At 48.0% G+C, this 16,366-nt stretch overlaps 1 protein-coding gene across 4 annotated transcripts in view; it reads left to right on the forward strand.

The window, feature by feature from the left end:
• MED25 (mediator complex subunit 25) overlaps positions 1–16,366 on the forward strand; it is a 613,073-nt gene that overhangs the window by 131,056 nt on the left and 465,651 nt on the right. For all 4 annotated transcript variants that reach the window (XM_069605505.1, XM_069605531.1, XM_069605522.1 and 1 more), the window contains exons 9-10: positions 5,592–5,679; positions 6,572–6,813. In XM_069605505.1, the coding sequence (XP_069461606.1) occupies positions 5,592–5,679; positions 6,572–6,813 (330 nt within the window). The remainder of the gene's footprint in view (positions 1–5,591; positions 5,680–6,571; positions 6,814–16,366) is intronic.

Raw genomic sequence — 16,366 nt, forward strand, 5'->3', positions numbered from 1 at the left:
ATGCCTATGGAGTTTGTCAGACTCCACAACCAAACGAAACACAGAGTACAAATCACAGAAAAGTACACGAGAGAGTGGGAAAAGGTCTCACTCTCTCCAGGTTAAATATCAAATGTCCCAGAGTCCAGCAAAAATAGGTGGAGGTCTCTAAGGTAGAGAGGAATAAGCACATTTCTGAGAATTCTCCCCAACAGTGAGGTTATGAGTAGGGACAGAATACAGAGAGAGTTGGTGTTTTCTTTGCTTTTTGGGATAAGAGCGAGCATTGTGCTCGAGTGTGAGAGACTTGAGGTCAGAATGTGGCAGATCCTGATAGAAGGTGCTTGTTGGGTAAGAATTGGTGTAGTGAGACTACACAACACTTGCTAGGTATTAGGTAACCCACCCTTTGGTATGGGTCTGTACTACACAAGTTGGTAGTGTGACTGAGCAGCCAGGCCTATCTCAAGAGGGGTAAACAGGAGCTGTAGCAATGAAATTCGTATTTACAAGTAGCCAAGTAACACTTATACTCAAGGTTTCTGTTATAAATAGTTATTTATTTAACATAATTTCTTTAATAAGCATTCTTTAAAAAGGGCAATGTATGTAGCAATCAAATATACTTGTAAAATATTTTTCAGAATCAGCACAAGTTAGTGGATACTGTTTGGATATGCTCTTTACACAATTCCTACACCCGGATGTGACTTCATTCACAAGGACAGTAATGCCATTTATATATCACCAGTTATACTTTGCAGTTTCTGAGGTTGCAGAAAGGAACGGTTAAAGGAAGGGAAAAGGTTAAACAGGTTCTCAGTATAGGTGAGGACAATTAAATCTTCCAGTGAGTTCTAGACAAGCCTTTCCCAGCAATAACAGTCTTAAACAAGTTACCACCTATGAGGCACAGAAATATCAAGGTCAATGGGCTAGAAGAGAATCCAGGGAGCCAGGAAAGCCAAAGTCCATTGGAGCACAGTCTATGGAGCTTAGACACTTCTTAGATAGAAAAGTCTTGCACAAACTTAGAGAGTTTGTAGAAATCACTTGTAGGGTCACATGTTGTAAAGCCTTTGAAAGGAGAGCTGGAATCATCTCTCAAAAGCAGCCAATGCAAATCTCAACTGACAAGATCACAGCCAAAAAGACATTGAGGTAAGTACCCCAAGTCTAAACAGTAGCTCTGGTTTGAAGAAGAGTAGTCCAGCTGGATTCTGTCCTGTTGCAGCGATGCAGACCCTAGGTTCCTGAGCCTCAGTCGTGTGGACATGAGGGAGGACGTCTGGAGGGCTCCTGCGGCAGCAATTTTGAGGTTGTCGGCAGATACAGGCTCTTTTCGGTTCAGCAGCATTTTGTGGTTTCAGCGCGCGGTAAACAGCACCACCGCGGATCTTGGATACTGGTTGGGCTTCCTTCACTCCTTGGGTCCTGCACTCTGGTGAGGGGACTCAAGCTCGGGTTGTCCTGCTTCTGGAGGGTCCTAAGACTCCTCGAGCTTCTGGCCGTATTTCAGACGTTGCGCTCGACTATGGATTTCTTGACCCCTGGCACTCTGTTCCTGCAGCAGCAAAGTACAGCCAGTCAGGGAAGATGGTCCAGTGGAGTTCGTCTCAGGGTTAGTTGGTCCCACTAACCAAAGGGAAGAAGTCGTCCCTTCCGGAGCTTCTCTTGTTGATTAGAAAAAGGAGTTTCAGCACAGCAGCACGGCATCACCGGGCAATTCAAAGGTCCAGGAGGATGCAGCAAGCTCCGTTCAGTTTCTTCGCCGGGTGCCTCTCCCAATGGTTGACTATGCCTCTAGTCCCAAAACCCTTGCCTTTCAAGCAGGTGTCTCCCATTCATGCACAGCCTAGGCTGTTACACAGCAAGGTTTTTCTGGGACAGACAGCCAGCCAATCAGGACTGGTTGCATTCATGCAGCTAGAGAAAGGACAGGGGTGTTTCGGGAACCTCCCTCACATCCTGCCAGACACACTGGAGCCAGAGGCGGGCTTCAGGTCTGAAGCCCGCCAAAGGCAAAACGAATAAAGGGCTCAAACATGGCTCAACGTGCAGGGTAAAACCCAAGAAAGACCTCACAAACAGAAAAGGGTGAAAAAAGAACAGGGCTATTTTGACAAAATGGTCACCCATGGGTGCTATACTTCAGCTGAGGATTCCGCCTGCGGTAGGAAAGCACAATGGTAGGAAAATTAAACCACTGCCACCAGCTATTTAAAGTAGTGAGGGTAATATAAAAAATGTTACATGAGAATGTTGGATAAGGGGCTACGAGGTAACCCCCAGCAGACCACATAAACTGGTGTACCTACATAGAGAAAAGGCAAGTAAAGTCAATTTCACTTCACTATTATAGGGAACAGTAGTTCTCACAAGAAATGTTATTTAAACCTTCTGAGAAATCTAAAGTATTTCTCTGTGACACTGCACTGAAGGTGCTCTGTGTGATCATCACAAAGTAGATGCCTATGGAGTTTGTCAGACCCCATAACCAGAGGAAACCCATGATCCAAATTAGGTCAAAACACACGAGAGAGTGAGAAAAAGGTCTCACTCACTCCAGGGTTGAAATGAAAAAGTCCAACAAAAGAGCTGGGGGTCTGTAAGGATGAAGCGAATTTGCACAGAAATTAGAATTCTCCCGAACAGTGCTAATTTTCTTGGAAGGCTAAGTTTGTTTGGTAATGTTTGTGATGTCATGTGAGTGGTTGTGCTCGAGCGTGGCAGGCCTGAGATCTTGGGTGGCAGTCAGGACAGAAGGTGTTTTAGCAACATTTTCAGACCGTTGTATTTGTCCAGAATCATGTAGGCATAGTTATGGCCTATGGTGGGGTTCCATACTGTTTGTTTAGGAAGGAGGATGTGTAGTATCTGTGTATATATGTTTGTGCAGTGAGGCTCCATGGAATGTATTGGAATGTAATGATGCAAGTGGAATGGAGTGTGCTGGGGGTTCCTGGAGTGACTGTTGGGACCGACAGATAAACTAGAAGGATACTTGTTACCTCTCTCCTACCTCTGTAACTAAGACTCAATAAAGAAGCATTCCTTTTCTACTAACCTGGTCTGGAGTGGTTCCTGCATCTTCATTACTTACCTTTAAGACCAGGAGACTACTTCATTTTCACCTCTCCAAAAAAGGAACCGCCACTAGCACATAAAAACGAGCAAGTGTCTTAGTGAGTTTTCTATGCAATGCTTTTGGAGCGCCCCTGCTACAGAGGCCTAAAGGTCTACCAAGGCAGCACAAATAAAAATGGAGTTGCAGCCTCTATTGAGGTAGTGGAAGACGTTTCCCAGCTAGAAAGAGACATAATGCTAAAAAGTCTGCAAAATGTAAAGGGATCACTCGGGAAAGACAAGATGTATATGCAGTACGGCTGCAAACTAAGATTCTGTAGTGACGTCACCTACCCTACCCTACCCTAGAGTAGATCATTTTCAGATCACAACCATGTTGGATCGGTTCTCCTATGCTTGCCTTGCCCCATATTTTTTCCCTCCTTTTCGCAGCCTAAGCCCAGCTCCCACCGCCTTCTTTGCCACGCGCGTTCCCTCGCAACTTGGACCCAGTCACCCCCCGGCCTAGCGCATCCTTCTCAGTGTTGTTCCCCACGCTGCCCATACCCTTTCCCTCCTCCTCTTCAGGCTCCCCTGAGCCGCGTCCAGTGCATTACTCCCTGCCTCTGCCTTACATCCTATGCCTTTACATTCTGTGACCACTGTACTGTTCAATCCACTGTTTTGCATTTCACTACTGCATTGTCTGCATTCCTCTTACTTCCATTTTCCATGGACTACCAGTGTTTTGCTTTGTTGTGTTGCTATTGTATTGTTTACGTGCTTGCAGTTCTCTTCTTCCCCTCTAGGGCCCCCTTTTTCACCTCCAGCTGTGTATTCTGTACTGTACTTGCATTGTCACGCCTTGAGTTCCATTGTAGTGTATTTTTTCTGCGTGCACTGTTCTCTCCACTCACACTAGGACTTTGCAAGGCCCTAGTCTTCTTGTTCTGTGTTGTACTTCTTGCCTCCTTGTGTTGACCCTCCCTGTATTTGCCCCTAGTGTGTGACTCACCCACCCCCATTGCTTGGGCTGCCCCTCTTACTTTCCGATCTCTATGAAAGTCTCGTCAAAGCGGGTGCTCCCCTGCTCCTCCAGAACCATCAAGGACTAAATCGGCACCCTTGCTCCAGCCGTGGCCGATTTCTGCAATCACTCTTTTGCCACTGGAACCTTCCCCTCCCCCTTAAGCACTCCCTTGTGCACCCCCTTAAGAAGCCTTCTGCCGATCCTTCCTATCCGGAAAACTATCGCCCGATCTTCATCACTCCTTTCCTGGGGAAACTCCTGGAAAAGCTGGCCACCTCCCAGCTTAATCTACATACTGAATCGGTTGGTTGTCTCCATGACCACCTGTATGGCTTCAGACCACCCAGAAGCACGGATCTCTGCCTTAATGCCAGTAAGACTGAGATCCTCCTCATTGGGACTCCTGCTCCCGTCTTCCCTCTCCCACTCTGGCTGCCCACCCTGGGCCCATTAGCTGCTCCTTTCAGCGAGGCCAAGAACCTTGGGGTCCTCTTCGACTCCACCCTCTCCTTCTCTCCTCACATCTCTGACGTCTCTAATAAGTCACACCATCAGCTGCACCTCCTTAGAGGTATTCTTCCTTTTCTCACTTTCCCCCAGAAGCTGACTGTCTCCAGAGCGCCCTGGTCCTCTCTAGGCTGAACTTCTGCAACAGCCTCTTTCTAAATCTGCCTGCCTCTACTCTTCGCCCTCTACAGCTTATCCAGAACAGGGCTGCGAGACCTCTACCTAAGCATCTCCCTTCTCGAACCCTCCGCTCATCCACCTCCAACTCTCAATGGGTCAGATGCTTCTCCAGGCAGAGACAGGGGGGCGGTAGATCTCTGTACTCGTCTGGGGCCTCGCTCTGGAACAGCCTCCCTGCCTTTCTAAAACTTGAGCAGGACCACCTAAGGTTCCGGAAGCAACTCCAGACCTTCCTTTTTGCTTCTGCTTTCTTTCTCCCTCGCTGATGTCCCTGTCTGCTGCGCATACTGGTTACCTGGCCACCCACTGAACTTGGACTGCCTCCGGGCCTCCCAACCACTTAAGGGACTGTATCTGCAACCCTACAGTGCCCTGACTCTCTGCACTTAAGAGCAACCTCCCGGCTGCACTTACTAGTTACTTTGCACTGTCCCCCTCACTACTCCCCTGCCCTGTACTCCCCCCCCCCCCTTTCCCCCCTGCGCCCCAACTTGCATGATCTGAATGACACAAGGCCTAGTAAGCTCGTTGTTTTGTCCTCCTTCTGTCCTCCCTTCCTTGTCTTGTCGTGCCTTGAAACACTTGTGTACAGGTGTGTTATAATTGACTCATATCATGTATCCTATTTCCTCTGATTCAGCATCTTGTGATATTTGTTTCTCTGTGGGTAACTTCAATCTGTCCCTTGTGCACATCACCATTTCTACCCCTCGTTTTACCTAGACTGTCTGCCACTCCGTTTTTCCAGGTTTTCCAATGAACTCCCCCTCATGTTCGCCTTTTATTTTTATTTCCCCTCTTTTCTTATCTGCCTGTTGCTATATTTTAGGTCCCCCCAGCGTTGACTGCTGCGAAGGCTGCTGCAATGTCGGCTGTGGAGACTGCAAAGAACCAGAAGAACAGCATGGCTAACTGTTGTAAGTACCAAATGTGGTAACAGTCACACTGCATGTTGCAACACATGCATACAGTCATTCAGACTCCATCCCTTACCAGTGGCACAGTTTCAAGAACATTCTAGTCTTTTTTTTGTTCCATACTTTGTCTTGAAGCGCTGATGTTCAGAGGGATCTGCATGATTTTGGGAATTGAAATTGCTTGGGCAGATTCAACAGTTAATGGGAGGCAGGCAACCTTCACCCATAACATTGAAGGTCTAGTGCTGGCCTGTTCTCAAGGTAGGTTGTGAGCATGGCAGGCATGATATGGCGGCCCAGCAATGTTTCACTTTGCGTTGCATTGCCATATCCAGCCACTTCAGTCTCCCACAGATAAATTCAGATTTCCAGCAGTTTTCTTTGCCAGTCAAAACCGTGTATTTGACTCACTGCCACGGTGTGAGCTGAATTCTGGTTTACTAATGGTTTCTTGCTGCTTCAGCCTACTAAAGAAGTGCATTTCATACTTTGTTGGTAGGTCAGGTATGTTTTGTTTTATTTTATGCAGCCCATGTACTTGTTTCCAATGCTGGCTGTGTTTGTAAAAAACTAACCCTGCTGCACGGTGGTCACAACACCACTGATTGTTTCAAGGAGATTGTTTATGTCCTTTGAGACTAATAAACTGTCCTAGGACTCATTGGTATTGGAACCCAGTCCTGTTTTAGGTGTCCTAGTTCTGGAGACAGCTATTAGCCCCACATGCAGCATTCTCCTTCCTAATGTGGAGTGTTGCCATGTTTGCTTGCTGATCCCCCTCCCCCCCCGATCTATCAGTGTTCCCTGATATTTTGTACTGTTGCCTTTGCTTTTCTCTTTCTGTGGATGTTTCCTCCATTACGGACGCTTCCTCTGAACATCTTTTTGACAGTCCCCAGCCTGAATACGCTGCAGAACCCTACAGGTGTGGTGCCACCCTTCAGTCATGCTCCAGTGCCACAGGGGATCGCTCCGGGAGTTGTACCCTCAATGGCTCCAAAGCCACCAACCTCCTCTGTGCCCATAATGATCTCTCCATCACAGCCCGGCCTGGTGTCCTCGGTCACCACAGGTCCCAGTCTGGTCCAGCAGCCACAGCTTCAGCAGACTCCTCCACCTGGTCCTCAGACTATGGTAAGGGCGGGTAGTGGGGGTTGAGGTGTGTGCGGGTCATGGGCTGTTGAATCCAAGGCCATGCTTTCAAAACTATGTGTTTGTCTTTGTTTACTCTGACTCGTATTCCAGTTTTCCCAGTCCGATTGTACATTGCACACCCAATATTGTTTTTCCATTCATAACATCCAAATTGTGCGATACCTTAGAGTAAAGAACAGTATTTTAATGCAACACAAATTGTACACTGTAATGTGCTTTATCAAAATAAAGTAAATACTTCTATTAAAAGTGAAGATGTTTTCATGACCTATGAATATCAGATACTTGTTCCACTTGTGCTTCACATGGGCTTTAGTCTGAAAACCTTACTCTTATGGTCTGACTTTATACTTCAACATTACTTGGTGCATCACATTTTTAAAAGGAGAGCCTGGTGCAATTCACAATGGCCTCTACCACTAGTGCCTATAACATTTTTTTCTTTTACCTCTCCTTATTGTTATGAGGGTTTCTCTCCTCCCTATGTTCGGTGGGCAGAGGTGGGTGGGAGGGGGGTGAACTACAACTAAGCAAAAGGGTTTCTTTCCCACAAGCATTCCATGGTATGTCAAAAGTGGTAGCCCTATACTCTGCTTGAGAAGCCACAGATCCGGTGGCAGTGAGGTTCTGCAGGCAAACAGGATGACTAAAGACTCAGAGGATATGGAGCTACTTTGGAGGAAATGACAACCTACTGAAGGTATGGCAAGGTGTACCTGTGCTGTTTGTTACGGTTCTGGAATTGTGAAGGTGCTGTCAGTACTCAGTCTTTGCACATCAGGTAAGACTTCGATTCCTTGGTGACCCAGCAATACTTTCAGCGTTCCTGGTAATTTCACAGCGTTAGGGCAGAATTTCATTTCTGGGGGTTCTGCAATTCCATTTTATGGAACTCCCCTACTTTTTTGCATTTTCCAATTTATTTTGTTAGTCAGAGGGACTTCTGCTTAAGTCGGTTTTGTCTCTACATCCCTTTCTCACTCTTTAAGGGGTCACCCTTAAGGCTCCGAGGCCCAGAAATGCCTCGTAAGCACCCCCCAGGCCATCGGGGGATTATATCCCCCTACCTTGGTTTTGGGGCTAGATTGGTGGCAGATTTTGCCTTCACCAGGGATGCAAGCCATTTCACTGCATTGGTAGCAGTTAAGATGTGTTTCCAAAATCGACCCTTTGGTGGATTTTGGGGGCCAACCTATTATGGTGAACAGGTAGACACTGAAGACTGACCAAACTCAATCAAGGTAAGGTAGCAGAGTGGCAAGGCTTCGTCTCATGCAGGTTGCAAGAGTAGTCTAGGGCTACAATGAGTTCACATGGAACATCAATAATCCAAGTTAGACAGGCAAGTACAAAACTATATTATATATTTAAAAACCTCTAGGCAAATATTGTCACACACTTACTATAAAACATATATACACATTCACTGTTCAAAGTTAGAAAGCACTTGATTCAATGACCAGTGAAACCAGTGAAACACAGATAAGTATTCGGATGCATGAAATTCAGTAAATACACTTTAGAATAACCACACATTAGCTCCCCTAACACGTATTGTGCCCTGAAGTCATCCCTTACAAAGTTGTACTTTCCATGTAGTTTTATTAAGCGATGCCACTGGTTTTGATTCTAAAGTCAGAAAGGGAAGTAAAGTTTGTGTAAGTAAAGTAACATGATCCTAGTCACCAGTTTAGGCCTGGGAAGGGATCATTGACCAGACCTCTTCCAACCAAAATCATGGAGGAGTAGTTTAGGTACTGGACTTTATGCTCATGTAACCTTATGGAGAACATGAGGGACAGAAACCGGTATGTTTTCATACTGAAAGAACTTCTCAAGATCCATCCACCTCCCCCCCATGACACCTGTACTAAAGACAGTAAATGGTGTGCCAACATTCAGTCCACTCTACTGAATAAAATCTCCACTTTACAATCCAAAATCAAAGACGAACAAGACAGCCTGAAGCTGCATAACCGTCCACCCTCCCCTTTAAAGGTTGCCCATCTAGCTTCTCCTAATATTAAACCTTTTGCCTTCTCCCCTCTCACTATTTCTGAGGTGGAAGACATCATCAAGAGAATCAAACCGTCTAACTGTCAAGGCGATCCTTGCCCTGCTCCTATCATTAAGGATTCTGCCCACAACCTGGCCCATTCATCACGGCCTTCATTAACTCCTCTTTTAAAACAGGTATTGTCCCTGACAACCGCAAGGATGCTTGGGTGATCCAACTGCTTAAAAAACAATCATTAGACCCAAGCATACCCACCAACTTCAGACCCATAACTACTGTCCCGTTCTTGCTTAAAATTTTAGACCGTGCGGCATACCTGCAGATCCAAGACTACTTGGAATCCAATAATCTCCTGGGTCTACGACAATCTGGATTCCGTCCCAGACATGGGACCGAAACGGCTCTGATAGATTTGAAAACCCAAATTGATGTCTTAAAAGACAATGGGAAACTAGTCTTGCTACTACTCCTAGACCTTTCCGCTGCCTTTGATCTGGTCAATCACCAAATCCTATGCCAGCACCTTCATTCTGCTGCCCACTTCTGACTTTGCCACAGCGTGAATCAAATCTTTTTGAGTAACAAATCCATAAGGCTCTTCTCACCCTCTGCAGCCGCTGACCCCGCTCCGATTCACTGCGGCGTCCCTCAAGGATCATGCGTGTCACCTACACTCTACAACGTTTTCACTAAACCGCTCTTTGATGTACTTGACTATCTGGGTTTCTCCTACACTAACTATGCTGACGACACCCATTACTCATTCCCATCACTGGCGACTATATAGCTGACACCAAGACCTTGAACGACGTATATCTGGTCATCTCGGCGTGGATAGCCCAACACGAAGTATGCCTTGGCGACAGATGGAGCTCCTCATCTTGGGCTCCTCGCAACGTCTCAACAAACTAGATCCTTCCTATCAGTCATTCATCATAGATGGAAACATCATTAAGGTCTCTAATGACACAAAAACATTAAGTGTTCTATCTTGAGGCCACTTTGTCCCTGTCACGACAACCAAATGCAGTTAGATCAGCCTCTTCTTACAACTGTAAACTTATTGCAGCATGCAAACCTTTTCTGACTACACAGAAAAGCGTCACCCTAGCCAGAACTCTCATCATGTCAAAAATGTATTGTAGAGCTCTCTACTAGCCAAGGGAACTTAAATAAACTACAAATCACCCAGAACAATGCCATCAGGGCAGCACTAAACATTCCCAGAAACCATCCCATTTCTGAATCCAGAACTAACCTACACTGGCTACCTGTCAAGCAGAATCTTACTGAAAACACTTGCCCTCACCCACAAATGCCTGGCAAACAAGGCCCCCCTGTACCTCTCCAACCCGCTCTCCCTCCACACCTCCACCGGACCTCAAAGAACTGCCCAAGCCCACAGCCTAGCGATATCAAGGTTCAAACTTCAAAAAGCTGGGGGCACAAGTTTCCCTGTCCTAGCCTCTAAGTTGTGGAACACGCTCCCTCCCACCATCAGATCTGAGGACTCATTTAACACCTTCAAGTTGAAAACAAAAACTTGGCTCTTTGATCAGAACTGAGGCATTCCTTCATTGCTTTATGCGCCACAGTTCCGCAGTCGCTGTTTTGGCCTCCGACTCCTTGTAATTTATGGCATTTTTACTTGCCGAACTTGTGTTAATACTATCACTACCGTCTCATTCTCTGTTTGCTTTGATCCTAACAATCTTTGCTTGTTGATACATATTTCTGCGATTATATCATCATTTTAACTACTGTTGCAAATACATGTATGCAACTATGTATGTAAATAATATCAAATTTTGCGCCCTGATGCCTCCGGTCCTGGTGGTGTGCGTTATAAATAAATAAAATGCAAAAAATGTTTAACTTATCCCGCCTGTCCCCGACACACTGCTGAGGTTCCAGAAGCTGTTGGAGACGGTCTTCTGTGCTTGATCCGGTCAAGGGAGACTTGGGGCTTGTGTAGAGAGGTCCCTTTCGGACCCAGGATTTAGTTTCGGTCAGTCGGTGGTCGTGCTTAGGAATCTGTTCCAGACCCCATCCAGCTGAAAACCCCATCAAAGAAAAGATGAAGACTTCTGTGGTCTAGGTGACCTCAGGACACCTCTAGGATGTGAAGAAGTCAGATTGCAACGGCAGTTACCATGATCAGGCGGCGACAGGCGGTCTTCCAGGGATGCAAGAATACTGAAAATACAGCAAGTTGAAGATCATCCTAGTTTCAAGGGTACACTCTGAATGTCATTGGCTGCTGTAAGATATCTCAGTAGAGAGCTGTTCAGTTTACTGGTTGGTCCAAGGACACTTCCGAAGGCTCAGAATGTATGGGTCCTCGAGCAGGGGTCTAGATTGGTTGCTCCCACCGATCCCGAGGCCGAAGCACCAACGAGGGCCTTCTTGAGATCAGACAGTCGAACCGGGCTTCAATGGGACTTCGCTGGCGTTGTTGTTGGTCAGCTGTAGGAGTCGACAACTGGCTGCTATTCTTGGTAGAAGTCATCCTTTTATCCAAGATTGGGACTGGAAGCTTGTCCAGCTCCACCAATGGTAAGGATTTGCACCATTCAAACTGGTAGTGGCTATCCAATTCTGGATAGCCACTGGCTAAATCTGGCCAGCAGCAGACAATCGGGTGCCAGGAAGTGTACTGTGAACAGACAGTCCCAGCCCTGACATCCGGGCTCACGCACAAACTGCCTCTTGGCCCGCAAAAGCAGCAGCTTTCTCTGGTAAAGGGCGTTCCATATATGGTATTTTCGGATGTGAGAGGACTGGAAGAAGGCCAAAGAAGAATATGGCCAAGGGACGAGCAAAAACCTTGGGGCACAGCCATTTTAGGGCGCTAGCCACTTTTAGTTGCCCTTATGGTAAATGCAAACTAGCACAAGTAAAAGGTACAAAATAAAGTGGAAACATATTTGCTGCCACCAGCACATACTAGACACATTGTAAAGGTAACAAAAAAAGCCAGTACAGAAAATGTTTTAAGAATAGAAGGTACCCTAATCACACTTCACTGTAGGGTGATGTGTGCAATTGGAACAATACAAGAAATTCACTAAGACATAGGGGTTCATTATGAGTTCCCTGGTGCTTTTTTCCAGACAAGGAAAACGCAAGTTGGGATATACCGGCAGGCCTTACTTCTATCGGCAAATAAATGCCGGAATCCCCGGCACCTGTACTACCAGTGCCAGTAATTCCAGCAATCCAGTCCTATCGGACTCCATGGAAAGGGAACTTTCCATGCCCCGGCTGCAAACTACGGAACGTCTTTTCGGCCGATGGACATTCCCTGTGCCTCTATGCCTACATTCGCACCATTCGCATGTGGAGGACGATTGCGTGGCTTGTCGGGAGATGGTGTCGTGCACGTGGGCCGACCGACGCAATCGCCTCAACGAGTGGCTGCAGACCAAGGCCCCTGCTCCGCGTGAGTCCCGACAGCATGCCTCCCCTGCCCAGAAGAAGAAAGCTGAGCAGTCTTCTAAGACCTTTGAGGCTGTCCCTCCCGGGGGACCCAACAAAAGGCAAAGCACCACAAGTCCACTGCCTACGGGAGCGCCGTTGCGACTGGCTCCTTGGCAGCCAGGGCGAGTTCAGCATCTCCAGCACCTTTGACCACGAGCCAACGCTCAAGCTCTTCAAAGAAGAGAAAGTCGGACCATCCGGGTAAGCTTTTGGAGAAGACCCAGCATGACCCGACGGATATGGCCAAGGGGACCTGGGCTCCGACCCTCCCCCTAAGGTATAGGCCGTGGACTTGGCCAGGACCACGAAGGTCTAGGTGCATCGGACGTAGGCCCATACCTCCATCGACGTAGTTGCGGTGTCCCTCGCGAAGGCCGCCAAGGTGGATTTGCCTGCCAGGAGGGAGTCCTCATTCCAGCCCATCGAAAAGTCTCAGGAGAAGGTGATGCCCATCATTTCACCGAAAACTGTCTTCCTTGGTCGCAGAGAAGCGGGGGGAGAGACACAGTAGTTCTCCAGGGCACAGACATTTCCTCAGAGGAAGAGTTCACCAGCCTCCTGGTCCTCTAGGAGGGGAGATGCTTTGAGAGCAGGCCCTAAGGGGGGAACCTGACAAGGGCGACTATGAAGGTGACGATAAGACCAACGAGGAGCAACAGTGCGGTGACGACGGAGCGTATCGGCCTAAGCCACAAACGGCCCCGGTCCCCGTCGCATGACATTTTGGGACGAGGGTTTGTCCCTCATGAAGAACCCTTCATCGGCTCTGGCGAAGAGGGATCACTACGAGAAGAAGTACAGAGTGCCGGACTCTGCGCCCAATTGTTTACGGTCCCAGCCGTATCCAGACTCCGGTTTCGGCAGCGGCCAAGAAGAAGTCTTCGGGCTCATGCCCCCCCCCCCCCAGACGGTGAGGGGAAGAAGTTGGATGCCATGGGGCGAAGAGTGATCTTGTCTAGTCTTCATGCAAGAGGCCTGTGGCTACCGAAGGAGAAGTCGCTGCACATCAACATGTTGGAGCTGCGGGCAGTGTTTTGGCCCCTCAAGTACTTTCTTCCGTCCCTCAAGGGCAAAGTGGTACGCGTCTTCATGGACAATACCACCACAATGTACTACATCCGGATGCAGGAGGGAACCAGATTCCGGCGCTCTCCAAAGAGGCACAGGCCCTTTGGCACTGGCCCATAGCCCAGGGGATGTTCCTCCCGTTTCATCTAGCAGGAGTGGAGAACACCATTGCTAACTCTCTCAGCAGGGAGCTGCGCTCTTGCCACGAGTGGGAACTTCGGCAGGACTAAGTGGATCACCTGTTCCACAGATGGGGCAATCCCCAGATCGATCTGTTTGCGACGGCAATGAACACCAAGTGCCAGTGGTTTGCCAGCAGGTTTCCCCAGCTAGGGGATGGGGGATGCATTCTCTTTCCCCTGGGACGGCCTGTTTCTGTATGCGTTCCCTCCGTTGCTGTTGATTTTTCGACTAGTCAATCAACTCAGATGGTCCAGGTGCAGGATGATCCTCGTTGCACTGGCGTGGCCGAGACAGATATGGTACCCGGACCTTCTGGACATGTCAGCGTCCCCTCCAGTCAAGCTTCCGGTGGACGCAGATCTTCTCGCCAGGGAAGGAGGCGCGATTCTGCACCACGACCCAGGATCGCTGAACCTGAAGGCCTGGCTCTTGCAGCACTAGGGTTTGGAGGCTACGATCTCCCAGCGGATTGTAAGGAGGTGCTTGCCAAGTAGCTTCATCTACTCTCATATGTTATGGGCACAAGGGGAAGAGGTTTGGTGTTCGGTGCCGTACTCAGAAGATTGACCCTCTACGAGTCATTGCTCCGCATGTGCTTCCGTATTTGTTGTCGTTGGCCAAGGCAAGACTGGCTCATGCTTCCATCAATGTTCATCTGGCGGCCATTTCCCGCTACACCAGATCTCCTGAACGATCATCCTTATGGACGCATCGTTTGGTCAAGGAGTTCGTCAAAGGACTATTTAGCGTACTAGGCTCATGGGTCCCCTGTTCGAGGCTATGCATTCGGCGCCACTGAAGATTTTGTCATGGAAAACGGCATTTCTTGTGGCCATCACCTACGCACGACGAGTGGGAGAGATCCAGGCCCACTCTTGTAAACCACCTTATTTAACATTCCATGAGACCTTGGGTGGTGCTACGGGCACACCCCTCCTTCATGCCCAAGGTGCCGTTGGACTATCATCTAAACGAGCTCCTGGTGTTGTCTGTATTCTTCCTGACGCATTTGTCACCGGCTGAGGGGACTTTGCACTTGCAGGATGTGGCTAGAGCGCTGAAGTTCTATTTGGACCGCACAAAGAGTTTTCGGAAGACGTCGCAACTTTTTGTGAACTTCGGCCCTGTGAACCATGGGAAGGCCCTCTCCAAGGCTTCCATTTGCAGGTGGCTCTCTGGCTGCATCAGGAGGAGGCAATTATACAACAGCCACATATACTTCAATACTATTTCAGAATACTTTTCAAGATGAGTAAAAGGCAAAGGTTATTAGAACATGAAAGGTTACAACTGTTCTTAGACAGTGCAGATATTCTGAGTTCATTCAATTTAGTAGGCTAGGCCGAAGCCAAGGGGTAAAAGTCTTGGATAGGACAAATCGGTTCTGGTAGTTCAACGGAAAAGTCTGCACAAGTTCTTAGAAGTAGTTTGTTAAAAAAAAAAGAATCCTATGTTGGGTCACAAGCTGATTAGTCCTGCGAGTTGCGAGTTTCAAGCACTTTTACTGCGAGAGGTGATTTCACCTTACAATGAAGAAAAAGATGCAGTTGATGACTTCTGTTCCTGGCAGTTCTTGCAGATCTCGCTGTTGCTATGCCTCAGTCGTGGGGACAAGAGGGAGGATGTCTGGGGACTCCTGCACCTCACTGGGACTGGTCAAAAAGTGGCAACTGGCAAACTTCGATTCCGGTAGCTGTAAGTAAAGCACACAAACTGGTGTCCCTCTCCCTGGTTATTCGGTTTCCTGCAGAACTCTGAGGAAAATACAACCAGCTCTGAGATTGGTATGCAGGTGGCTTACTGGTAGCTTACTGTCGAGTTGATTGGTCCCACCAACTCAAAGGGAGAAGTTGTCCTTGCGGGGCTTCTCTGTTGAGATGAACTTGGTGATTCGGACATGCAGCAGGGCTTCACTGGGCAAACCAATGGTCCAGGAGTTGCAGCAGCCATCGTCTTCCAGCTCATCTTCGGTTCTTTCGTTCCAGTGGTCGACTCTGCCTTCCAAGCCAAAAGACTCCCCTTTTATTCAGTTTTCTCCCATTCTTTCCAGCCTAGCTGCCACTCACCCAGCAGGGTGGCTGTCGTTGCCGGACAGTCAGCCAGCCAATCGCCACAGAGTGCATTTGGGTCTCTTGGGAGACTAAGCACAGGGAGTTTCGGGCTCCTCCCTCACTTCCTGCCCACCCCAGACTCTCGGCACCAGAGGCGGTCTTTAGTCCTGAAGCCCGCCCAAGGCGATGGAACAAAGGGACCAAACTAGGTTTGGCGCGCGGAGACAAACTCTAGAAGGACCTTTCGAAAAAGAAATGGCGAAAAAAGAAGACTGAGACCTGTTTTTACAGAGGGGGCTCAGATGCCATCTTGAAAAACATGGCTCCAGCGTTTTATCGTTAGCGGAGCTACGAATAGTTTGCGGTCAGGAAAATCATGGTAGTTTGTTGTAAAAACCACTGCCACCAGCCATTCTGAGAGGAAAGGGTAGCATTTGACTGCTACATGAGTATCTAGACACAGGGCACTCTATTGTGAAATGGGGTGTGCTGGGTCTAGGAATTTAAAAGACTAGCAAAGTCAATTTCACTTTACTTACTCTGGGAAACAGTAGTTTATCCCAGAGAAGGTATTTAAACCTGGGCAAAGCCTGAAAGGAATCCCTGTGCCACAGGGTGCTGTGGGACACAAATGAAAAGATGATGCCTATGGAGTTGTTTAAACTCCATAACCAAAGACAACACAAGAGTAAAACACACATCAAAATACACAAGAGAGTGGGAAAAAGGCTCA

This window comes from Ambystoma mexicanum, chromosome 1p (assembly GCF_040938575.1).
Source record: "Ambystoma mexicanum isolate Mex_15411 chromosome 1p, UKY_AmexF1_1, whole genome shotgun sequence".
Classification (NCBI taxonomy): domain Eukaryota; kingdom Metazoa; phylum Chordata; class Amphibia; order Caudata; family Ambystomatidae; genus Ambystoma; species Ambystoma mexicanum.